General features: G+C 37.2%; 1 protein-coding gene, 1 non-coding gene and 1 pseudogene across 3 annotated transcripts in view; 1 reads left to right on the plus strand and 2 right to left on the minus strand.

The window, feature by feature from the left end:
- The window catches only part of MAGT1 (magnesium transporter 1), a 48,496-nt gene that overhangs the window by 8,982 nt on the left and 14,043 nt on the right, over nt 1-25,471 (plus strand). The window contains exons 2-7 of one of the 2 annotated variants that reach the window (XM_005888675.2): nt 7,557-7,726; nt 11,327-11,444; nt 21,601-21,741; nt 22,439-22,579; nt 23,080-23,169; nt 23,814-23,877. In XM_005888675.2, coding sequence (XP_005888737.1) covers nt 7,557-7,726; nt 11,327-11,444; nt 21,601-21,741; nt 22,439-22,579; nt 23,080-23,169; nt 23,814-23,877 — 724 coding nt within the window. The remainder of the gene's footprint in view (nt 1-7,556; nt 7,727-11,326; nt 11,445-21,600; nt 21,742-22,438; nt 22,580-23,079; nt 23,170-23,813; nt 23,878-25,471) is intronic. The other variant, XR_011463149.1, reaches the window with a different exon arrangement.
- On the minus strand, nt 5,750-6,859 carry LOC102279319 (heterogeneous nuclear ribonucleoprotein D-like pseudogene; annotated as a pseudogene).
- Nucleotides 20,388-20,459, minus strand: TRNAW-CCA (transfer RNA tryptophan (anticodon CCA)). Its single transcript has one exon. It is a non-coding gene; the product is annotated as a tRNA-Trp (tRNA).

Below are 25,471 nucleotides of genomic sequence, written 5' to 3' on the forward strand. Positions count from 1 at the left end.
TGTGTTCTGATCAGTAATTAATAAAAATATGTTTGAATACATAATAAAATTATAAAAGCTTGAGTTGAGCTCTTAAAATCCATTTCAGTTTAGACCAATGTTTCTCAGTGAGGGAGTGAAGAATTTTACTTCCCAAGGATTACCTGGCAGTGTCTGGAGACATTTTTGGTTGGTGGTAGATGGTGATGGTACAGACATCCAACAGGTAGAGGTCAGGGATGCTGCTTAATAAGCAATGTGCCAGACAGCTCCCCACAACAAAGAATTACCTGGTCCAACATGTTAGTAATGCTGCTATTGCTTGATTTAGAATGATCTGTTTGAATCCTAGCTTTGTGTCTTACTAACTGTGACACTTTGTCCAAATTACTTAACCTCTCTGATCCTGTTTACTCAACATTTAAATGAAATAAAAATAGAGTATTTAACCTCATTGTGTTGTAGGGATTTGTGACCCCATGGATTGTAGCCCGCCAGGCTCCTCTGTCCATGGAATTCTCCAGGCAAGAATACTGGAGTGGTGGGTAGCCATTCCCTTCTCCAGGGGATCTTCCCAACCTAGGGATGGAATCTGGGTCTCCTGCATTGCAGGCAGATTCTTTACTTGTCTGAGCCACCAGGGAAGCCTCCCATTGAATTGAATATTCATTCTGTAAGAAGAGAAGTTGCTGCCTGACACATACATGGAAGGCATTCCAAATAGTAGCTTCTATTTTCTCAATAAAACCAATTCAAGATGGGTTTACCTTAAGACATATTAAAATTTTAAAGGTTAGATCATTGTGAATAAGGATTATAACTTTTAATTATCATGCTCCAAGCTATGTTTACGTACTTTTTTGGTAAAAGTTTATTTTTTTTTTTTTGGTAAAAGTTTAAAACTAGTTCATATTTTGTTGTGATCTGTCTTCAGTTCATTTTTCAAAAATGAACTCAGAAAGTAATTAATTGCTTCTGTATTAAGCAGTGTTTTGAGGTGATAATCCCATTTTGTTGTTGTTGTTGTTGTTCAGTCGATGAGTTATGTCTGACTCTTTGGGAACCCATGGACTGCAGCATGCCAGACTCCTCTGTCCTCCACTATCTCCCAGAGTTTGCTCAAATTCATGTCCGTTGAGTTGGTGATGCTATCTAACCATCTTATCCTCTGTTGCCCTCTTTTCCTTTTGCCTTCAGTCTTTCCCAGAATCAGGGTCTCTTCCAGTGAGTTGGCTCTTTGCATCAGTTGGCAAAAGTATTGGAGTTTCAGCTTTGGCACCAGTCCTTCCAATGAATATTCAGGACTGATTTCCTTTAGGATTGACTGGTTTGATCTCCTTGCAGTTCAAGGGATTCTCAAGAGTCTTCTCCAGCACCACAGTTCAAAAGCATCAATTCTTTGGCACTCAGCCTTCTTTATGGACCAACTCTCACAACCATACACGACTACTGGAAAAAAACATACCTTTGACCAGATGGACCTTTGTTGGCAAAGTGATGTCTCTGCTTCTTAATACTGTCTAGGTTTTTCGTAACCTTCTTTCTAAGGAGCAAGCATCTTTTAATTTCATGGTGGCAGTCACCATCTGCAGTGATTTGAGAGCCGAAGAAAATAAAATCTGTCACTGCCTCCACTTTTCTCCTTATATTTGCCATGAAGTGATGGGACAAGATGCCATGATCTTAACTTTTTGAATGTTGAGTTCAAGCCAGCTTTTTGACTCTTCTTTTGCCCTCATCAAGAGGCTCTTTGGTTACTCTTTGCTTTCTGCCATTAGGGTGGTATCATCTGCATATCTGAGGTTGCTGATATTTCCCTGGCAGTCTTGATTACAGCTTGTGATTAATCTAGTCCAGCATTTGGCATGATGTACTCTGCGTATAAGTTAAATAAGCAGGATGACAATATACAGCCTTGACAAACTCCTTTTTCAATTTTGAAATAGTCAGTTTTTCCATGTCTGGTTCTAACTGTTGCTTCTCGACTGGCATACAGGTTTCTCAGGAGACAGGTAAGGTGGTCTGGTATTCCTATCTCTTGAAGAATTTTCCACAGTTTGTTATGATATGATCCATACAGTCAAAGGCTTTAGTGTAGTCAGTGAAGCAGAACTAGATGTTTTTCTGGAATTCCTTTGCTTTCTCTATGATCCAACGAATGTTGGCAATTTTATCTCTGGTTCCTCTGCCTTTTTAAACCTAGCTTATACATCTGGAAGTTCTCGGTTCACCTACTGCTGAAGCCTAGCTTGAACAATTTTGAGTATTACCTTGCTAGCATGTGAAATTTGTGCAATTGTATGCTAGTTGAAACATCCTTTGGTATTGTCCTTCTTTGGGATTAGAATGAAAACTGACCTTTTCTAGTCTTGTGGCCACTGCTGAGTTTCCCAAATTTGCTGATATATTGAGTGTAGCACTTTCACAGGATCATCTTTTAGGATTTGAAATAGCTCAGCTGGAATTCCATAACCTCCACTAGCTTTGTTTGTACTAATGCTTCCTAAGGCCCACTTGACTCCACACTCCAGGTTTTCCGTCTCCAGGTGAGTGACCACACCATCGTGGTTATCTGGGTCATTAAGATCTTTCTTGTGTAGTTCTTCAGAGTTTTAAAGTGTTTGTAATTCCTTTGAACTAATCTCTTCTACTTGGTAAGTTACTTAGGGATTGTATAGCCAGATATCTGGTCCCTCTAGTTAACAATCAGAAAGAGGAATATCACAAAATTTTGCACAGACCTATTTGAGATTTTGTTTAACAAGACTCCACCTGTTTATCACTAATTCAAAGCACGTTTATTTGTTTTATTGGAATGATCATATATTTATATGACTGAATAGAGATAGACTATATGAAACTATATCTGCTGTTGCTTTACTTTTTCTTTTCTAAAATAGCTCCAAATAGAATCTGTAGTTAATAAAATAGCCAAGTTATGTTTCAATTTGCTGTTAACTGTCAAATTTAATTTGAAATATAAAGAAATTAATGACTGCTTTAGAATATTGAATGCATATTTTTAAACTGTGAACTAATATTGTTCTCTCAGCTAAGAGGATCATTAATTCTGTATCAAATAACAATTCATTTGTTTTGAATAACTGAGTGTAATCTATGCAGCCTTACTTTAAATCAAATATCCTGTTCTTGACAATTTTTTGTAACTAATTGTATTGTTTAACTAGACACCACCACTTGTTCCTTATCCTGTCTGCCTTCTGTTTCATTCTCTTCTACTGTCTTTACCACCAACCTGTTTCCTTTTTTAAAAAAATTGAAGTATAGTCTATTTACAATGTTGTGTTAGTTTTAGGTGTAAAACTATCCCTCCCTCACAGCCTGTTTTATCCCTTTTATCCCTCCCTCACAGCCTGTTTCCTTAGTATCATTCATTGTTCCACAAGTCTTGTTAATTATTTGTTATACCAGTCTTTTGAGAGTGTATATATTTCTCTGTGGGCTTGTTAAAGACTATATTCATTTTTCCACATGTGACATATTCATTTTGAGACTGCTACTGGAATTATCTTTTATCTGCTACAAAACTATTTTCATTAAAATTTATTTATTTTTACTGTACTGGGTCTTCTCTAGTTGTGACAAGTGGGGATTACTTTCTCATTGTGGTATACAGGCTTCTCATTGCACTGATTTCTCTTTTGGAGCATGAACTCTAGGGTGCACAGTTTTCACTAGTTGTGGTGCATGGGTTTGCCCCATGGCATATGGAATCTTCCTGGACCAGGGGTCAAATTGAACTTGTGTCCCCTGCATTGGCAGGCAAATTTTTAACCACTGGACCATCAGGGAAGTCCCAGCTGCAAAACTTACCTTTCTATGCATCTTTCTCTATTGTTCATAAAAGTGTACTCAGGTAATAAATACTTTTTTCAGTATTGGTTGAATTCAGACATGCTTTAAAGGTCAGTCAGTTCAGTTACTCACTTGTGTCCAATTCTTTGTGACCCCATGGACTGCAGCGCACCAGGCTTCCCTGTCCATCACCAACTCACTTCTCAAACTCATGTCCATCAAGTCAGTGATGCCATCCAACCATCTCATTCTCTGTCGTCCCCTTCTCCTCCTGCCTTCAATCTTCCCCAGCATCAGGGTCTTTTCTGATGAGTCAGTTCTTCCCATCAGGTGGCCAAAGTATTGGAGCTTCAGCTTCAGCATCCATTCCTCCAATGAATATTCAGAACTGATTTCCTTTAGGATGGACTGGTTTGATCTCCTTGCAGCCCAAGGTACTCTCAAGAGTCTTCTCCAACACCACAGTTCAAAAGCATCAATTCTTCAGCGTTCAGCTTTCTTTATGGTCTAACTCTCACATCCATACATGACAACAAAAAACCATAGCTTTGACTAGATAGACCTCTGTCGGCAAAGTAATGTCTCTGCTTTATGATATGCTGAAGTGACTTAGCAGGCATACAGTGACATCTGTCTTTCAAAGAGTGCTGTTTCTCTATTAGATTCCTGATCTACTTTCAAAGTGAAAAGGCACATCTTAACATCTGTTCCTGGATGATTGAGTTTAATGGGAAGGAATTGTTTTTACAGTTTGAATGCCAGTGCCCTGGCCAAAGTTCAGTGTAAATAATAGGAAATGTAATTGGTCAGATGCTTCTGAATAGTGAACCACTCCACGATTTACCAACCATTAACAAACATACCCCTGTCTTGTAAAGAAGAACAAAACCATGAATTAGCATTAACCCTGCACTGAGATTCTTGTCTTCTGCACTTCTTTTTTATCTTTTCCCTTCTTACTACTTTTGCAAAGTTTGAACATAAAGGTAGAGGTGAGAGGAATGATAAATGAATATGATTTCATTTATTTCAAACTGAAATTCTCATTGACTAACCATGCTTCTCTTCCATTGCCTCATGATGACTGACTTATAAAAAAAAAAAAAAAACTTAGCTTTCTTTGTATAGACATAAGTTTTCATTTCTCTGAGATGTATGTTTGGGAATGCAGTTGCTGGATTATATGGTTAGTTCCCTGATAGCTCAGTTGGTAAAGAATCCGCCTGCAATGCAGGAGACCCTGGTTCGATTCCTGGGTTGGGAAGATCCTCTGGAGAAGGCATAGGCTACCCACTCCAGTATTTTGGGGCTTCCCTTGTGGCTCAGTTGATAAAGAATCCATCTGCAATACAGGAGACCTGGGTTCGATCCCTGGGTTGGGATGATCCCTTGGAGAAGGAAATGGCTGCCCACTCCAGTATTCTGGCCTGGAGAAATCCATGGATTGTATAGTCCATGGGGTTGCAAAGAGTCGGACGTGACTGAACGACTTTCACTTTCACAGGTCACTTGCTTAATTTTTTAAAGAAACTGCCAAACTCTTTTTCAAAGACTGTACCATGGTATAGTCCTACCACCAATGTAGGAGAGACCCAGTTTCTCTACATCCTTGCCAGCATTTGGTATTGTGACTATATTTTATTTTAGTAACAGACATGTATTGATGGTTCATTGTGCCCTTAATTTGCATTTCAGTAATGACTGATGTTGAACATCTTTTTGTGTGTTTGTCATCTGTAGATCATCTTTGATGAAGTCTCTTGATGTCTTGTCTATTTTGTTTGCTTTTCTAAATTTTGATGGTTTTAAAATATATTCAAACTACTAATCTGTTTTAGGTGTGTAGTTTCAAAATATTTTCTCCCACTCTATTGCTTGTCTTCATATCCTCCTTACAGGGTCTTTCACAGAGCAAAAGTTTTTAATTTTGATGAGGTCCAGTTTATCATTTTTTTTTTTTTTTTTTTTTTCACGTAAGGAAGCATTTATTTGAGGTTTAACATGTAATCATACAAATAAAGTCTGTATAAACACAAATCCACAGAGTCATACCACAGATAGCAAAAGACAAAGTAAAAACAAAGAAAACTAATTGGCGGCTATATACAGTTGGACACAAATTGTGTCTTGTACACTAGAAAGTCTTTTACAAAATAATCATCTTAGATCAACAGAAGACCAATCTTCAATGTCCTCCTGCAAGATGGTTACTTTAGCAATCTCTTCCTGTTTTCTGCAGTGTCCCCTTTAATACGGCTGGTAATTGTTTTGGTGATTGCCACCCCCTCGGGATGCCTTGCCCTAAGTGCTCTGTTGGCCTCGGCCTCGACCCCTGGTACCACCTCACCCACCAGCTGCTGCACCTCTTCCTCCCTTTTGTTGTTGCTGTTGCTGTGTATATACCTCTTTGGGTTGTGCAACTTTGATTTCACACTTCCCAGAACCAATTTGATGGTATCTGCTTTCTAACAATTTCTTTACTGGCTCCTCATCTGTATATGTAACAAAGCAAAATCCTCTTCTTTCATTTGTTTTTGTATCCATAGGAAGTTCAATATTTTCAATCTCTCCACAGGCTCCAAAATATTCTTTAATTTGTTCCTCCGAAGTATCTGGGCTCAATCCACCCACGAAAACCTTTTTTGGGGGTTCCTTCCCCTTTAAAGCTTTGGCCCTTTTAGAGTCTATCAATTTGCCATCCAGTTTGTGTTCTTTCAGTTCCAAAACCTTATCAACACTAGCAGCATCCTTGAAAAGCACAAATCCAAATCCTCGTGATCTTCCAGTAACAGGATCTGTTTTAATCGTGCAGTCCACAACTTCCCCAAATCAAGACAAATATTCAGTCAGATCTTTCTTGCTTGTATCCCAGCTCAAGCCTCCAATAAACATTTTACCGTCATCCTGCTGGTTCTTGCTCACGTTGATCTTGGATCCCTCGGCGAACTCCTCTATGTTGCTGTACTCGTTCATGTCTTCCATAGCAGTGGAGTGGTCGGCCGGAAGGTGCTGGCGCGCAGACCGAGTCGCAGCAGCGGCGGCGGCGGCGGAGCGTTGTATGGAGCTGGATTTAAAATGGCGGCGGAAGAGCAATTTTTTTTCTTTTTTGAATCATGCTTTTGTTGTCAGTCTAAGAGCTCTTTGCCTACTCATTGATCCTGAATATTTTCTCCTAATTTTTAATAATTTTCATTTTTACATTTAATTTTGTGATCCATTTTTAAATTAATTTTTGAATAAGTTGTGAAGTTCTGTTTGAGGTTCTTACTTTTGACTATGGATATCCAGTTGTTTCAGTACCGTTTATTGAAAAGGCTGAGTTGATCCTGCACCTTTGGCCATAATTGTGTAGGTCTGTTTCAAGGTCTTATTTCTGTTCCATTGATCTGTGTATCTATCCTTTTATTAGTATCACCCTGCCTTGCTTACTGAAGCTGTATAATAAGCCTTAAAATTAGATAGAGTAGCTCTTCCCACTTTGGAATCATTGGCCAATGAAAATTTTTATGGTTTTATTTTATTTATTAGGAAATAAATCATGCACATAAAAATATAGTATATGTTTAAATCTCATCATGAAATAATATAATTTTAGGAATAATTATCATCATCAGGCCCAAGTACCAAATTTAATTTTTAGTTCTCTTATATTTTTTGTGTACCTCTGCTTATTTTTCTTGATTTTCAGTTGCCTAGTTAAAAAATACTTTAAATTCCAAGTTGAGAGTATTAATGGCATTCTTTCTTTATCTTTTTTTTAGATGGTGTTGTCTGAAAAGGTTAGTCAACTGATGGAATGGACCAATAAAAGGCCTGTAATAAGAATGAATGGAGACAAGTTCCGTCGCCTTGTTAAAGCCCCACCGAGAAACTACTCCGTTATTGTCATGTTCACTGCTCTCCAACTTCATAGACAATGTGTCGTGTGCAAGTATGAACTTTCAACTACACTTTAAAAATTAAATAACTCAAAATATTTTAACCATTTTTCAATCCCAGAAGAATGAGATTAGTTCAGTGGGTACATAAACAATGAATGTGTATACCTTACTTAGTGTGTCTGTAGTAACACATAGTGTGCTGTGCTTAGTTGCTAAGTCATGTCCAACTCTTTGTGACCCCATGAATTGCAGCCCATCAGGCTCCCTTGTCCATGGGGATTCTCCAGGCAAGAATACTGGAGTGGGTTGCCATCCCCTTCTCACTAACATATAATAGTACTACTCTTTTATAGTCTTTTTTTTAAAGGTTTTGTTTATTTATTTATTTTGGCTGCACTGGGTCTTCATTGCAGCATACCAGCTTTTCTCTATTTGTGGTGTGCAGGCTTGGTAGCCCTGCAGCATGTAGCATCTTAGTTCCTTGACCAGGAATTGAACCTGCCTCTCCTGCATTGGACGGGAGATTCTCAAGCACTGGACCACCAGGGAAGTCCCCAGTCTTTGTCCATATTAGTGGGGGAGGGACAAAAAGCAAGGATAAAGTATCATGGTAACCATCATAGAAATAACAGAAAATCTAAAAATCATAAATTGATATCAAGTTATATAAATGCATGTTGATAGCATTGATGTAGTACTTGTGTGCTCTTGTTTTATGACAACAGTCCCAGAAGTTAGGTAAAACAAATCTTTCGTTTTTGGAAGAAACAGTTTCCAGTTTTTTTAATGGTATACTGAAAGCTAGAGATATTTATTATCGCAATAATGGTGACTGCATCCAAAATTTGGAATTACAGGAGAACTTTTTAAGAAAACAAAGATTCATGATGTAGAGGTATTTCTTTTTTCTAGATTATTTTGTAGTAATTTTAAACCTTAGAAATGGAGACTAATCTCACTTAAACTTTCATCAAACAATGCTTAGTTGATTTGATTTTACTATTTCTGAATGCTTTTAGGAAAAAAGGTATTTCTTTAAACAAAAACATTATAGATAATTAAAAATAGTGGATACTAAAAAATAAAATAGCTTTTGCTTTTTGTTATTCGTTTACTTATATTTTTAGATCATATGTGTGGTCTGGGAAATCACTTTAAAGGAAATGATACAGCTACCCTGTGAAAAACTAGTAAAATCTTGGGAGGTTTTCCAAATTCTGGTAGCCTGAGCCCATGTGAAGAAATAGACAGCCTTCTTTCAGAATAGTGTGTTATGCTTCCCCAAGCCTTTATAACACTTCTTAAAGATTTCCTCCCCAGAGGTAGGAGATAGGCCAGATATTTGGTCCCAGAGTGCTGTTCTTCTTTTTCAGGGATGGGATTATGCTGAATATAAATGGAAAGTAGGTAGAAGAAGGAAAAAGAATAGTAAGTGTTAACTATGAATAAACTTAAACTCTGCAATTACTCATAATTCAGTCAGTTTACTTACTGGCAATCATGAGTATACAAAAATGTCAGAAAACAAAGTCCTTCATAATTATGCAAATTAATGGAATTCTTAATGTTTTTAATAGTATCTTTTTATAAGACCAAATTTTAAATTAGCTCGCATTTTCCTAAACTCATTCAAATAACTAAAATTAAGCAACAGTAATTAGTATAATACTATGTAGTTGGTGCTCTTAGGATGAGAAGTATAAGAGTGCTTGATCCCAGAGTGCTGTTCACTCTTATCATCTGGCTAGGGAAATGAGTTCCACATATGAAAATTTAGCTGTCAGTATGAGACAGTTTATGATTAAGTACTAAATGAATTGTGTACATAATAAATGCATAAAATTTCAGGAAGGACATATAACAGGAATGGTTAGGTTTGACCTAATAGAGAAGGTAGGACTTGTACTAGGGCTAGACAGATGGATCAGATTTACATGTCAGTAGGATATTCTGTTTAGAAGCAATGATGTGTGGAAAGGTACAGAGATAGGAGTAAAGTGCTGGAATTAAGAGATCTTGTTTGAGATTGAGTAATACCAACCTAGACAGAGGCATTAGAAGGCAGAGACATTACTTTGCTAACAAGGGTCTGCTAGTCAAGGCTGTGGTTTTTCCAGTAGTCATGTGTGGATGTGAGAGTTGGACCATAAAGAAAGCTGAGCACCAAAGAATTGATGCTTTTGAACTGTAGTGTTGGAGAAGACTCTTGAGAGTCCCTTGGACTGCAAGGAGAGCCAACCAGTCCATCCTAAAGGAAATCAGTCCTGAATATTCACTGGAAGGACTGATGCTGAAGCTGAAATTCCAATACTTTGGCCACCTGATGCAAAGAACTGAGTCATTTGAAAAGACCCTGATGCTGGGAAAGATTGAAGGTGGGAGGAGAAGGGGATGACAGAAGGTGAGATGGTTGTATGGCATCACTGACTCAATGGACGTGAATTTGAGTTAACTCCAGGAGTTGGTGATAGACAGGGAGGCCTAGTGTGCTGCAGTCCATGGGGTCGCAAAGAGTTGGACATGACTGAGCGACTGAACTGACTGAAGGTTGTGTAAAAGCTAGATGCATTATTTGGAAATAGATGATAAAGAACCTTGAATAAGCAGTGAAAGAGCTTGGACATTGTGTTCTGAAGGTAATAAAAAAGCAACAGTGGTTTCTGAGAAGAGGAAGAGTATCAAAAAAGTAGTTATTTAGAAAGATTGATGTATATTGCAATGTTTAAGGATTGGAGGAGGAGAAAATAGAGTTAAGAATTTTAATATTCAAATGTCAGATATTAAAGATCTAACTTTAGGTGACAGCAATGAAAATAAATGTGGAGGGATAGAATTAAAAGATAATCACACCCTGAAGAAGGAAATGGCTACACACTCTGATGTCTTGCCTGGGTAATCTCATGGATAGAGGAGCCTGGCAGGCTACAGTCCATGCAGTCGCAAAGAGTCAGACATGACTTAGCGACTAAAACAACAAACAACAATTGGAAACTATAGAATAAACTTTAAGGTTTACTTCACAATCATGTAAATTCCATTTTGAGGGGGAAAGCTATTTTCTTGTCAATTAGAATTCACTGAAAATATTTTTTCTTATACTGTTACTCATCTCTTAATTTAATATTATGATCCCTATTTACACTCCTTAATCTTTCAGTTAACTTGTAGCTGTCATTGCCAGTTGTTAGTGTTACCGTATTTATGAAGTGAAAATGTATGATACTATTAAATTCAAATTTAAGATAAACCAAAAAAAGATAATCACAGATGAAAAAATGTCAGATCTTAGAACTAAAAGCATATGGGAAATCAGGGAAAAGTAAAATATAGCTTGAGCTTTCAACTAATCTCAATTCTTTGTCTTTGAACTCTTAGAAGTAATTTAGCCTATTAAAAATTGTAGCTAGATTTTTTTCCAGTGAATTTAGAAGGAGCTTTTTGATAAGAAACAGGCACAAAGTATGAAGCAGAGTCAGATAATCACTACGTCTTGTTGAAATCCCCAACTCTTGATATAAGATTTCTCTTATGCCAAAACAGTGGCAGTGTTTTCCAAGGTTTGTCCTAACCCTATCAACAGAGCCTGACTTGCACTAGATTGTTTTTAAAAATGTTTTATATGTTATCTTTACAAATCTAATTGCATCCAGGCAAGCTGATGAAGAATTCCAGATCCTTGCAAACTCCTGGCGATACTCCAGTGCATTTACCAACAGGATATTTTTTGCTATGGTGGATTTTGATGAAGGCTCTGATGTATTTCAGATGGTAAGCTATTTGGTTATTCTGTTAAATAGAAATTGGTAAACTATATATAATGTGGAATACCTCTTTTTCAACGGCTGCAAGAAGTTAAATAGGACTTGTCTTATGTAAGATCTAGAGTAGTTAGTGAAATAAAAGCTGAACTTAAGCTAAACATGAAATATGGTGGTCAATACTAACTTATTAGAATATGGAAATTGGGTAGAAATCATGTAAACTTATATATATATATTTTGTGGTAAAATATAATAAAAAAAAGTACCACTTTGTTTTTAAGTGAACAATTTATCAAGTAACTTTTTAATTCAGAACAAGAATCCCACTATTGTGTAATACTGTAGTTCTTGGTAAGTACCTGTCTTTAACCTCTTGTGGCTTGTCTTAGTGGAAAAGCTCCTTCTTTTTCAACATTTAACTTTTTCCTGTGCCCTATATCCTATACCTACTGGCTCTATCAATCATGACCTCTCTTACCGTTTTTTTTTTTTTTTTAAATTAAAACTATTCTTTGAGGAACTTATGGTTCACAGCAAAAATGAGAGGTAGATACAAAGGTTTTCTGTTATGTCTTATGCCCCTGCACATTAATAGCCTCTCCATTATCAACATCCCCCACCAGAATGGTATGTTTGTTACAGTTGGTGAACCTCCATTAACACATCGTAATCACCCAATGTGCATAGTTTATATTGTAGTTCACTCTTGGTCTTGTACATTCTGCTGATTTGGACAAAAGTATAGTGAGATGTATCCATCAATATGTATTCATAAACAGTATTTTCACTGCCCTAAAATTCTCTGTACTCTACTAATTCCTCCCTCCACACTAACCCTTGGTAATCACTGATCTTTTAGCTGTCTCCATAGTTTTGCCTTTTCCAGAATGTCATATACTTGGAATCATACAGTATGTAGACTTTTCAGATTGACTTCTTTCACTTGGTAATATGAATATAAAGTTCCTCCATGTCTTTTCATGGCTTGATAGCTCATTTCTTTTAAGAGCTAAATAATATCCCATTGTCTGGATATACGAGACCTTGTTTATTCTTTCATGTACTGAAGAAATCTTGATTGCTTCCAAGTTTTAGTAGTTATGAATAAAACTGTTATAAACACCTGTATGCAGGTTTTTATGCAGACACAAGTTTTAACTCCTTTGCATAAATACCAAGGAGCACAGTTGCTGGATCATATAGTATGTTAGGGCTTCCCTTGTAGCTCAGTTGGTAAAGAATCTGCCTGCAATGCAGGAGACCTGAGTTCAATTCCTGGGTTGGGAAGATCACCTGGAGAAGGAAATGGCAACCCACTCCACTATTCTTGCCCGGAGAATCCCATGGACAGGGGAACCTGGCAGGTTACATACAATTTATGGGGTCGCAAGAGTCGGACATGACTGAGCAACTAAGCACAGCACACACATAGTATGTTAAGTTTTGTAAGAAACTTCCAGACCATCTTCCAAATTGGCTGTACCATTTTGCATTCCCAAGAGCTGTGAATGAAAGTTCCTGTTGCTCCACTTCCTCCTTAGCACTTGGTGTTATCAGTGTTCTGCATTTTGACCATTCTAATTCCCAGGTAGCTCAGGTAGCTCATGCAGGAAACGTGGGTTTGATTCTTGGGTCAGGAAGATCCCCTGAAGAAGGGAATGGCAACCCATTCTAGTATTCTTGCCTGGGAAATCCCAGGGACAGTGGAGCCAGATAGGCTGCAGTCCATAGGATCGCAAAGTCGGACACGACTTAGCAACTAAAACAACAACAGTTGTGTAGCAGTATCTCATTGTTGTAATCTGCATTTCTTTGATGACATATAATGTGGAGTATCTTTTCAACTGCTCATTTGCCATCTCTGTATCTTCTTTGGTGAAATGTCTGTTAAGGTCTTAGGCCTATTATTTATTTATTTTTGGCTATGTTGGGTTTTCATTGCTAAACATGGACTTTCTCCAGTTGCAGTGAGTGGGGGCTATTCTCTAGTTGTGGTGTACAGGCTTCTCATTTGCAGTGGCTCCTGTTTTTGCAAAGCATGGAATCTAAGGCACTCAGGCTTCAGTAGTTGTGGTTGGAGGCCTCCAGAATGCAGTCTCAGTAGTTGTGGTGCACAGGGTTTGTTCTTCCATGACATGTGGAATCTTCTTGGACCAGGCATCAAACCTCTGTCCCCTGCTTTGGCAGGCAGATTCTTTACCACTGGACCACCAGGTGTCCCCCATTTTTAAAATTGGATTGTTTGATCCCCTTGTTGAGTTTTAAGTCTGTGCCTTGTCATCTCACTCTCTTACTTTTTGTCTTTTGCACAGCAAAAACATGTAAATTTAATGAAGTACAACTTATCAGTTATTTCTATCATACATTGTGTCTTTGATGTTGTATCTAAAAAATCATCACTATATCTGACGTCATCTAGATTTTCTACTATGTTATCTCTTAGGAACTTTATATTTTGTCTTTGTATTTTAAGGCCTTTGATCCATTTTGAGTTATTTTCTTTTTTCTATTTTTGACCATGCCTTGCAGCATGCGGGATCTTATTCCCCAACCAGGGATTCAACCCATGTCTTCTGCATTGGAAGCACAGAGTCCTAACCACTGGACTGCAAGGGAAGTCCCATTTTGAGTTATTTTTTGTGAACAGGACATGGTCTGTGTCTAGGTTTTGTGGGGGTTTTTTGTCTGTTTTTTTGCTCACGGATATCTAGTTATTTTAACACCATTTGTTAAAACTATACTTTCTCCACGTAATTGCTTTTTCTCTTTTGTTGACAATCATATGACTATATGTGGTTCTACTGCTGGGCTTTTTATTCTGTTCCTTTGGATACCACACTGTTTTGATTGTTGTTGTTCAGTTGCGAAGTCATGTCTCACTCTTTGCGACCCCATGAACTGCAGCACACCAGGCTTCCCTGTCTTCACTGTCTGCTGGAGTTTGCTCATTTCTGTCATTCATTTCACTTATATATAGGTACATACACACATACAATTGAATACATTGCTGCTATTATTTTGAACAAACTGTTATGTGTTAGTTAATTAAGAATAAGAAAAACAAGTTTTTATTTTACCTTCACTTATTCCCTCTTCAGTCCCTTTCTTTCTTTATGTAGATTCAAGTTTCCAACCTGCCTTATTTCCCTTCTCTCTAAAGAACTTCTTTTAACATTTCTTGCAAGGGATTGTTTGTCTGAAAGTCTTTATTTCTCCTTCACTTTTTTTTGGAAGAAGTTTATTTTTAAAATTTTTATCTGTGCTAGGTCTTCATTGCAGCACACAGGCTCTTTGTTGGGGTGTGCGGGCTTTCTCCAGTCGCAGTGTGAGAGGGCTTCTCTAGTTGTGGCACATGGGCTTTAGGGTGTGCAGGTTCAGTAGTTGCTGCACACAGGCTTAGTTGCCCCGCAGCATGTGGGATCTTAGTTTCCCAACTAGGGATTGAACCTGGATCCCATGCATTGGAACATGGATTCTTAATCACTGGCCCACCAGGGAAGTCCCTCTCTTTCACTTTTGAAGAATAATTTCACAGGGTATTTTTTTCTCTCAACACTTTAAATATTTCACTCCACTTTCTTCCTGTTTGCATGGTTTCTGAAAAGAAGTTGGATGTAATTCTTATCTCTCTTACTTTATGGGTAAAGCATTTTATTCCTCTGACTTCTTTAAGAGTTTTTTCTTTGAGTTAAATTATATGCATGGGTATGTTATTGGCATTTATCTACTACTTATTCTTAGAGCTTCCTGAATCTGTGATTTAGAGTCTGATGTTACTTTGGGAAATTTCTCTGTCATTAATATTTCTTCTGTTCCTTTCTCTTTCTTCTAGTATTCCCATTATGTATATGTTACACCTTTTGTATACCCACAGTCCCTGGATATTCTGTTTTGTTTGTTTTTTGTCTTTGTTCTCTTTATTTTTCAGTTTTCAAGGATTGTATTGATAAATCCTCTAGCTCAGAGATTCCTCAGCCATGTCCTGTATACTGAGTCCATCAAAGGCATTCTTCATTTCTGTTACAGTGGTTTTCATCTCTGGTATTTCTTTTTTGGTTGTTTTTAGGATTTCCATCTCTCTTATGTTATTCATCTGTTTTTGCTTGCTATCTACTTTATCCTTCAGCCCTAGGGTTGCTTGACAACCCTTCTTAGAGTATACTTACTATGGACAGAGCCAGTATCTTGTAGCTATTAGTGCTAAGCACATAATAGATGTTCAAGTAAATATCAAACGAATGGCTTAATGTTCCATTTTACAGTATGTTACTGTGCTGGTCATATTTTAGTCTCACACAGTGCCATAAATCAAAATCAGTGTATTCATAAAACATGCTGCAACCTAAAAGATTAGTGCATTTAGGCTTTTTTAGACCAAAGGAAACAGTTTTTAGAGTTTAAGAAATTGCTTTCTCATTCTCTACTATTCAAGCAAGGATTGTTTTGGAAATTAAAAATTGTAATTTCATTTATCTTACTAAGATACACATAAAGTTTTCTTCTACATCAAATACCTTTTAATATCAATGTCCATTTTAGAGCTATATTTAGAGTTAGTGGTATAAGGATGGTAGTGTGTCCATCTGTGGAATAAATTCGAATCTTTCTCCAAAGAATATTGTTATATGCCACAGCGTACAAAAGCCATGCATGGATAAAAAGTGATAACCTACCAAAAACCGTACATCTTATTTTGGCTCTTTAACATCTAAGGATTGTCAAAGCCTATAAGATTTAAAAACAAATTTTAATTGTGAGAAAATATGTGTGTGTGCATGCTAAGTTGCTTTAGTCATGTCTGGCTCTTTGTGATCCTGTGGACTGTAGCCATCAGGCTCCTCTGTCCACAGGATTCACCAGGCAAGAATACTGGAGTGGGTTGCCATGTCCTCCAGGGGATCTTCCCAACCCAGAGATTGAACTTGCATCTCTTGTATCTCTGGTATTGGCAGGCAGGTTCTTTACCACTAATGCTGAAATGTACTATCTTAACCATTCTTGAATATAGTTCAGTAGTGTTTAGTACATTCACATTTCTGCATAACCAATCTCCAGAACTCTTTTCACCTTGTACAATGAAACGGAAACTCTTTATACATCACATAACTCTTTATTCCCTCTTCCCCCAGCCCTTGGAAACTTATCATTCTGCTTTCTATCTCAGTGAACTTTACTGTTGTCAGTACCTCATATAAGTGGAATCATACATACTTGTCTTTTTGTGACTGTCTTATTTCACTTAGTGTACTGTCCTCAAAGTTGATTCATGTTGTTGCATGCATCCAAATTTTCTTGCTTTTGGGACTTTCCTGTTGTGTCCCAGGGACTTCCCCAGTGGCTAAGACTCCATACCCCCAACACAGGGAGACTGAGTTTGATCCCTGGTTGGTAAAGTAGATCTCACATGCCACAACTAAAACCCAGAGCAGCCAAATAAGTAAATAAATATTAAATTTTTTTCCCTTGCTTTGAAAGGCTGAATAAAGTTGCATTGTATGCATATACCACATTTTATTTTTTCATTCATCTGTTGATGGGCACTTGGGTTGCTTCCACCTTTTGGCTATTGTGAATAATGCTGCTATTAACATAGGTATGCAGCTATCTCCTCAAGACCCTGCTTTTAGTTCTTTTAGATTTAAACCCACAAGTGGAATTCCTAGATCATATGGTAGTTCTATTTTTCATTTTTGTAGTAACATTCATATTGTTTTCCATAGCAGCTGCACCATTTTGCATTATTTTTTATTTTTTGATAGTAGTTATCCTAATGAGTGTGAGATGGTGTCTCATTGTGGTTTTGATTTGTAATTCTTTAATGATTAGATGTAGAATATCTTTTCATGTGCTTGTTGGCAATTTGTATATCTTTTTTGAGAAATGTCTATCCATATCCTTTGCCCAATTAAAAAAAATATATTTGTTTATTTTTAGTTATGATGGGTCTTCATTGCTTTGTGTGGGCTTTCTCTAGTTGCGGTGAATGGGGGCTACTCTTTGTTGTGGTGTGTGGATTTCTCATTGTGGTACTTCTCGTTGCACAGCACAGGCTCTAGGCACATGGGCTTTAGTAGTTGTAGCACATGGGCTCAGTAGTTGTGGCTCCCAGGTTCTAGAGCACTGGCTCAATAGTTTTGGCTCATGGGCTTAGTTGCTCCATGGCATGTGGAACTTCCCAGATCAGGAATCAAACCTGTGTTCCCTGCATTACAAGGCAAATTCTTATCTACTGTGCCACCAGGGAAGTCCCTTTGCCCAACTTTTTTTTTTCTTGTGCCCAGTTTTTAGTAAATGTGTTTTTTAGTTGTAGTTCTTTATGTTGTCTCAATATTAGCCCCTTATCAGATATATTATTTTTTTCCCATTGCTTTTTCACTGTTGATTGTGTCTATAGACTACAAGATACTTTTAAAGAGCTGATTTGGTGTAAAGATGTTATACTAGTAATGATGGAAATACAAATTATAATAATGGTGTTATTATATAAATTATATAGTATATAAATATTGTTATATAATTATATAAGTTAAATTATATATATTATATACATTATTACAATATTTACCCATTAGATCAACTTTTGGCAAGAATGTGAGGAAACATACCTTCCTGTGTTGCTGGGTAGGAGTGTAAATTGGTACAGCCACTTTTGAAGGCATGTTGGCTCTATCCATCTTCATTTAAAATGTTTCTGCTCTATGAACTAATTATTCCATTTCTAGAGAAGCATTCTTACATATATACAGGAAAATGTGTACATGACTATTTCTTAAAACATCCTTTTTAATTGGGAAAAAAGGAAAAAACTAAATTGCCAACAATAGCATAATTACTTAATAAACTATGAGAGCATATACCAGCCTCAACATACACACACACACACACACACACACACACATATATATGCTGTGCTTAGTCACACAGTCGTGTCCAACTCTTTGTGACCCCATGGACTGTAGCCCTCCAGGCTTCTCTGTCCATGGGGATTCTCCAGGCAAGAATGTTGGAGTGGGTTGCCATGCCCTCCTCCAGGGGATCTTCCCAACCCAGGGATTGAACCCAGGTCTCCTGCATTGTAGGTGGATCCTTTACCATCTGGGCCACTCATATTATATGGGGCTTCCCTGGTGTGTGTGTGTGTGTGTGTGTGTATACTGTTATGGATAGATCTCTCAAACACGGTTGAATAAAAAAAGCAAAATGAAATGCAGAATATTTCAGTTAATGTGATACCATTTTTGTTAAATAAGGCAGACACAAAACAATATTATGTTTTCTGTTGGTATATACACATCTATGTGAATAAGTTCAGAAAGGTCTATAAATGGTAATAGTGGCTGGCAGAATGGACTGGAGTTGGTCCCTATAACCCTGTAATTTTTTGTTTTTAATTTTGTACAGGAAATGGATTTCATATATTACATAGTTCTTTTAGACACACATGTATATATGTATATTTTAAATCCAAAGGTGGTATAGTAGTCCCCACTTATCTACAGGGGATACATTCTAAGACTCTGAAACTGCAAATAGTACTGAACCCTATATGTAACTATATTTTTTCCTATATATACATATGTACATACCTATCTATGATAAAGTTTAACTTATAAATTAAGCACAGTAAGAGTAGCAATAATAATAACAAAATAGAAGAATTAAAACAGTATAGGCTCAGATGGTAAAGAAGGGGCCTGCACTGCAAGAGACCCAGGTTTGATCCCTTGGTTGGGAAAATCCCCTGGAGAAGGGAATGACAACCTACGCCAGTATTCTTGCCTGGGAAATCCCAAGGACAGAGGAGCCTGATGGTCTACAGTCCATGGGTTCGTAAAGAGTCTGGATGACTGAGCGACTAACAGATTCACTGTAATGAAAGTTATGTGAGTGTGGTCTCTCTCACAATATCTTATTATACAAATTTATCTTTTCTATCTTGATTAAGCACTTGTCACTTACCGTAATTTTTGCAGTCGAACAGCAAAGTTAGCAGATTTCTTTTCCTTTACAATTTCACAAAGATAGCGACCTCAGCAAGTGATTTTTTTTTCTGTCCTTATTGAGAGCTTTCATCTTTCCACTTAAAGGAAGCACTTTATGACTTCTCTTTGGCATATCTCATTGCCAACATCACTACTTTTGTGTTTTGGGGCATTATTAAGTAAAATAAGGGTTACTTGAATACAAGCATTGTGATATCACAACAGTTGATCTGAAAACCAAGACAGCTACTAAGTGTCTAATGGGTGGGATATGCTGGACAAAGGGATCATTCACATCCTGGGTAAGATGGTGAGAGATTTCATCACACTGCTCAGAACAGCTGCAATTTAAAATTTTTGAATTGTTTATTTCTGGAATTCTCCACGTAGTATTTTCAGACTGCAGTTGACCACGGGTAACTTAAACTTTAGAAAGTGAAACTGTGGACAAGTGGGGACTACCATATAAATAAACTACTATTGAAGAGTTTGGCCTAAAATTTGGGAAGCACTTTGGCGGCATGAACACTATTCAGGACTTAGTTTTGCAGACTCAAACTGATTTAACAGTGTAGCCAGAATTTATCTAGCTCTGCAGACTTTGTGTACACTCGCCAAACCATAAAAATCCATGGACATTGGTAACCAAAGAGCTAATTTTTAAATTCACTAATTCAGCATCTTTTACTGACAAGAAGGCCAAACTAATCATATACCTAATTGGTATACCCTCTCCCCTTATAGGAAAGTCTAAAAAAACTACTTTTATAAGGGTTACTCTTAAGTATAGAATCAAAACAAGGGAGTGGGTTATTTTATTGGTTGATGTCTTTAAAGTGAAAGTGAAGTCGCTCAGTCGTATCTGACTCTTTGCGACCCCATGGACTGTAGCCTACCAGGCTCCTCGTCTATGAGATTCTCCAGGCAAGAGTACTGGAGTGGGTTGCCATTTCCTTCTTCAGGGGATCTTCCCAACCCAGGGATCAAACCTGGGTCTCCCGCATTGGAGGCAGACGCTTTAACCTCTGAGCCACCAGGGAAGCCCAAAATATTTCTTTGAGCCCCTTTTTTCTGGGGGGGGGGGCAAGAATACTGGAGTGGGTTGCCATTCCCTTCTCCAGGAGATCTTCTCAATCCAGGGATTGAACCTGGGTCTCCCACGCTGTAGGCAGACGCTTTACCGTCTGAGCCACCAGGGAAGTCTTTAAGTTATAGTTATTTTATAGAAGCCAATCTCTGTTACAGGGTTACCTGCTGAGGGTACCTGAATGCTTGCATCTGTTGGTGAACATCTTTTCCCTGGACTTAACATTTTCTATTTTTTACAAGTATTATCACATCAGGAAAGTTACAATGCAAATGAGTAGGTCATAGATTCTTTACCTTAGCAATTCCAGTGTCATGGTCTCATGACAGAGAAATGTTACGCTTATCACTAAATACTTATGAACCTTTTAGAATTGACTATTTCTGCCAATTGGTTACCATTTTGTATTTGTTTTCCCTACAATAGAGTACTCTCTTACTCCAGTCTTCTTTCCTCCACATTGAGAATGTGCTCTATTTGAAGCTTACCTAAGCTGCTGCTGCTGCTGCTAAGTTGCTTTAGTGGTGTCCGACTCTGTGCAACCCCATAGACGGCAGCCCACCAGGCTCCCCCCGTCCCTGGGATTCTCCAGGCAAGAATACTGGAGTGGGTTGCCATTTCCTTCTCCAGTGCATGAAAGTGAAAAGTGAAAGTGAAGTCGCTCAGTCATGTCCAACTCTTTGCGACCCCATGAACTGCAGCCTACCAGGCTTCTCCATCCATGGGATTTTCCGGGCAAGAATACTGGAGTGGGGTGCCATTGCCTTCTCCTATTACCTAAGCTACATGAGACAATTTTGGTTCTCATAAATGTATTCTTTTTTTTGCATAATCTCTGAACAGACTAAAGTAATTGTGGTATGGGAAATTTTCCATTTTAAAGGAGTAAAATGTAGGTTTCTTAGCTAGGAATTTATATTTCACAAGCAGCCTTGGGTTTGACTCTTGGATTACTTACCACTTTGCTTAGATGAATCACTTAACCCACCTAAACCTGGGCTTATTTGTCTTTGTAAAATGCCTAAATTTCAAGATATTTGCTGTTAAGATTATTTTTTGGTAATCTGTATTCTCGTGGACTACTTTTTATTCAGCTAAACATGAATTCAGCTCCAACTTTCATCAACTTTCCTGCAAAAGGGAAGCCCAAACGGGGTGATACATATGAGTTGCAGGTGCGTGGATTTTCAGCTGAGCAGATTGCCCGGTGGATTGCTGACAGAACTGATGTCAATGTAAGTTTCCTTGCTTTGTAGAAAGTTACTTTGTCATTATCTACTTATTCTTCTGGGAGGTCCTAATTGGTCTCGTCCTCATATCACTGAGATGGTGATAGTTTGTCAGTCCCTTTATAAGTAGCATTTAACAGAATCATCCTGATGAGTGACATTAAAACATGCTCTATTACTTAGTCAATTCAGCATGGAAACCACTCTTTTGTCCTCACTAAATCCATGGAGTATCTAGTTGTACTTGGCAAATACTTCTTAATCTAAAAGATGTATATGTGTGCTCAGTTGCTTCAGTCATGTCCAACTCTTTGCAACACCATGGACTGTAGCCCACCAGGCTCCCCTGCCCATGGGATTCTCCAGGCAGGAATACTGGAGTGGGTTGCCGTTTCCTCCTCCAGGGGATCTTTACAACCCAGGGATCAAACCTTTGTCTCCTGCATCTCCTGCCTTGGCAGGTAGATTCTTTACCACTGGGAAGTCCCTAAAAGATGTTATGTTGTGGTTAAAAAGAATATTGCATCCATACCATTTTAGGATACGTTATAGGCTATTTTAATTAGGATGAAAAGAAAAAGTGTGATTTTTTTCATGAAAGTAACCACACTGATTTTGATTGTTTTCATTTCAAATTATTTTGATCTATATACTTAATGAATAAATTTCATACTTTAAAATGTTTTTCTCTCCTTTTCATTAGATTAGAGTAATTAGACCCCCTAATTATGCTGGTCCCCTTATGTTGGGATTGCTTTTGGCTGTTATTGGTGGACTTGTGTATCTTCGAAGGAGCAATATGGAATTTCTCTTTAATAAAACTGGATGGGCTTTTGCCGCTCTGGTGAGTGAATGTTGGAAGAAAAATTGTTTAGATAAAACTCCTAATATTACATTGTTAGGTGGCATTTTGTTTCTTTCTTACCTGTGGTAAAAGATTTTATATATTGATATTTTTATTTTATACCTTAAAATCAGTTTGTTTCCTCCATTATCTCATTAGTATGGCAAGAGCTTGAAGGAACTCCTTGTACCTAGTTTTTATTCAATCTGAAAGACTGTCAACCCTATGAAAATCTCCATTTTTTTAATTCTTCTAAAAGGCTTTTCAGTATTCAATTTTAAACTTGTATCAGTTTATTTGTAATTTTAAAACAGTGCTTTCCTTTCAAAGTAAATATTGATTCTTGTGATCCTTATGATGAAATATAAGCTTTTTTGTCATTTATGGAAAAATTTTTTTTCATGTAATACTTGAGAGGATATGCTTTTCATATACCTGTTAATTTAATTAAAGTGGGACCATACCATATTATGAGTATTTCATTATTTTTTGTTTCCTAGTGTTTTGTGCTTGCTATGACATCTGGTCAAATGTGGAACCATATAAGAGGACCACCATATGCTCATAAGAATCCCCACACAGGACATGTGGTAAGGGAAGTCCAGGATTTCTTTACATTATATACCAAAGTTAACCTTAATGATTAATATCCTGTTAGATCAGTGCTAGTATATGAAGGAACTCAATTTAGTTTTGACTTTTAAATTGCTCTGTATTAATAATGAACTTCGATTGCTAAAAAGACTATGCCATACTCTCAAAAGGGGGACTTTTTTTTTTTAAATCCCTTTTGAGTAAGCTGGCTAAGAATGAAAGTCAGTCTTCAACTAAATAGAATAATTGATCAAGTACTTGACCATTTACTGTTTCTAGGCACTGTACTAGGTATTATTAGATAGAGTGATAAGAAAAATGTAGTCCCTGTTTTCATGGAGTTTATATTATTTTACCTCATGGTCTTGTACACTAAAATACTAGTTTTCTCATTGGTTGAAAACATAGTATAAGTATAGTGAATAAGTACAAATAAATATAAGTATGAATAAATAATAAATAACACAGAAATAGCATTTATTTTAGTCAGACTTTTTACAGGTGAATTCTACAGATCCAATGTTTACATACATCAGATGAATTAATAATTTCATAATGTTTAAAAATAGCCAATTTTAGGATTACATTATCAAATTTTAACATTTATTTAAAGATTAAATTTTGTCTTTTTTTCCCTCAGAATTATATTCATGGAAGCAGCCAAGCTCAATTTGTAGCTGAAACACACATTGTTCTTCTGTTCAGTATCCTCTTTATAATAAGTTCTTGGTGCCACATTTTAATTTGTCTATTTTCTCACATTCCAGTATTTTCTCTGTAACATTTGGTTGAGGCTGCTGTCTTATTAATGCAAGTCATAATATCTTTGGAATTATATTACTGTATCACTTGCCATAGCCCGATCAACTGAAGACCTCTAGGGACAAACTTGCAGTCTGATAAAGCCAATGATCTAATAAAGATCATTGCTACATGGGGGACTATAAATCAGAGGAACCATGTGATTTCTTACCTATGGAAAGGTAGAGTTGTTAATAGGACTTAAGGAAAGACAGTGCTTAGATGAAATGTAAATGAAGCAATGTTTTGATGAGCTCAAAGCAAAGCCAGGCTAGGTGTAAAGAGGTCAGTGTCAAGTCTGGACTGAAGTGGATCCAGGATTTTGTTTCCTGGAAACTACAAAGTTCAGATAAATGTACAGTTTGTTTTCAGAAACTCCTTTTTTGAAGCTCTGTCACTTTGGTTCTGAATTGAGGCTACTTAGAAATTGTACTTGTAGATCAAGTGACTTAAATCCTCCAGGTAAGAATGGAGTATTTCCTTCTTACTTATGTAGTTTGAATCAGTTTATGATTTTAGATTACAGTGTTCCTCATTGAGTAGGAAAGCAGTAGTTACTCAAAGATGGAGTTTGTTTTGACATTTACAGCTTCAGCATGTCCTAGGGAGAAATATTATTTCCTGTGAACTGTGCAGCTACTTTATATGTGTGTTTTCCCGTCCTCTGTCCCATAGGACAGATTTTTACTTTTTCACATCTGAAAATAGATGTCTCTGTAAGCTGCAAGGGTAGATAATAGTGATATCAGATAGGTAAGAGTATACATTTCTTAGTATTACTGAGCATAGTTTACCTACCTGAATGCATAAGCAGTGACTCTGTGAAACAAATCAACAAGGTAAACAGATATAATGTTCTTTTAGGTTGTGCTTCTCAGGCAAGGAGTCCTGATATTGACATATTGGAATCAGTTGTAGCCCAGACAGTTAGAGAATCTGCCCAGTGACTTGATGGTAATGTCATTTGCCCTGCTTTGTGTCATCTGGATGATTTAGAGGAATTCCATTTTTTGTAGTTACAGACACACTTTTCATACAGTTTAGTTTTTTAGTGTATTATAAGCGTTTACTAAATTGTATGGCCTTCATAGTTATGAAAATGCATGAGAATTACAGAAAAATAAGAAAATATAAGCAAGGAAAAGGAAAATAGTCACCATTATTAAATGTCCTCCAGGGGATCTTCCCAACCCAGGAATGAAACCCAGGTCTCTTGCATTATGGGCAGATTCTTTACTATCTGAGCCACCAGGGAAGTCCATAATGGATATGTCATAATTCAATTATTCTCTATTGGTGAATATTGCAAAAAATATTCTCTTACACATAAAAATAATTGATGGACTTCCCTGGCAGTTCAGTGGTTAAGACTCTATGCTTCCATTGCAGGGGGCACAAGCTCCATCCCTGACCAGGAAACTAAGATCCCACATACTTCACAGCACAGCCACCCCCCAACAGAGGGTAGGGAAATACATATGTGCCAGAAATACATAT

Source organism: Bos mutus, chromosome X, assembly GCF_027580195.1.
Source record: "Bos mutus isolate GX-2022 chromosome X, NWIPB_WYAK_1.1, whole genome shotgun sequence".
NCBI classification, from domain to species: Eukaryota; Metazoa; Chordata; class Mammalia; order Artiodactyla; family Bovidae; genus Bos; species Bos mutus.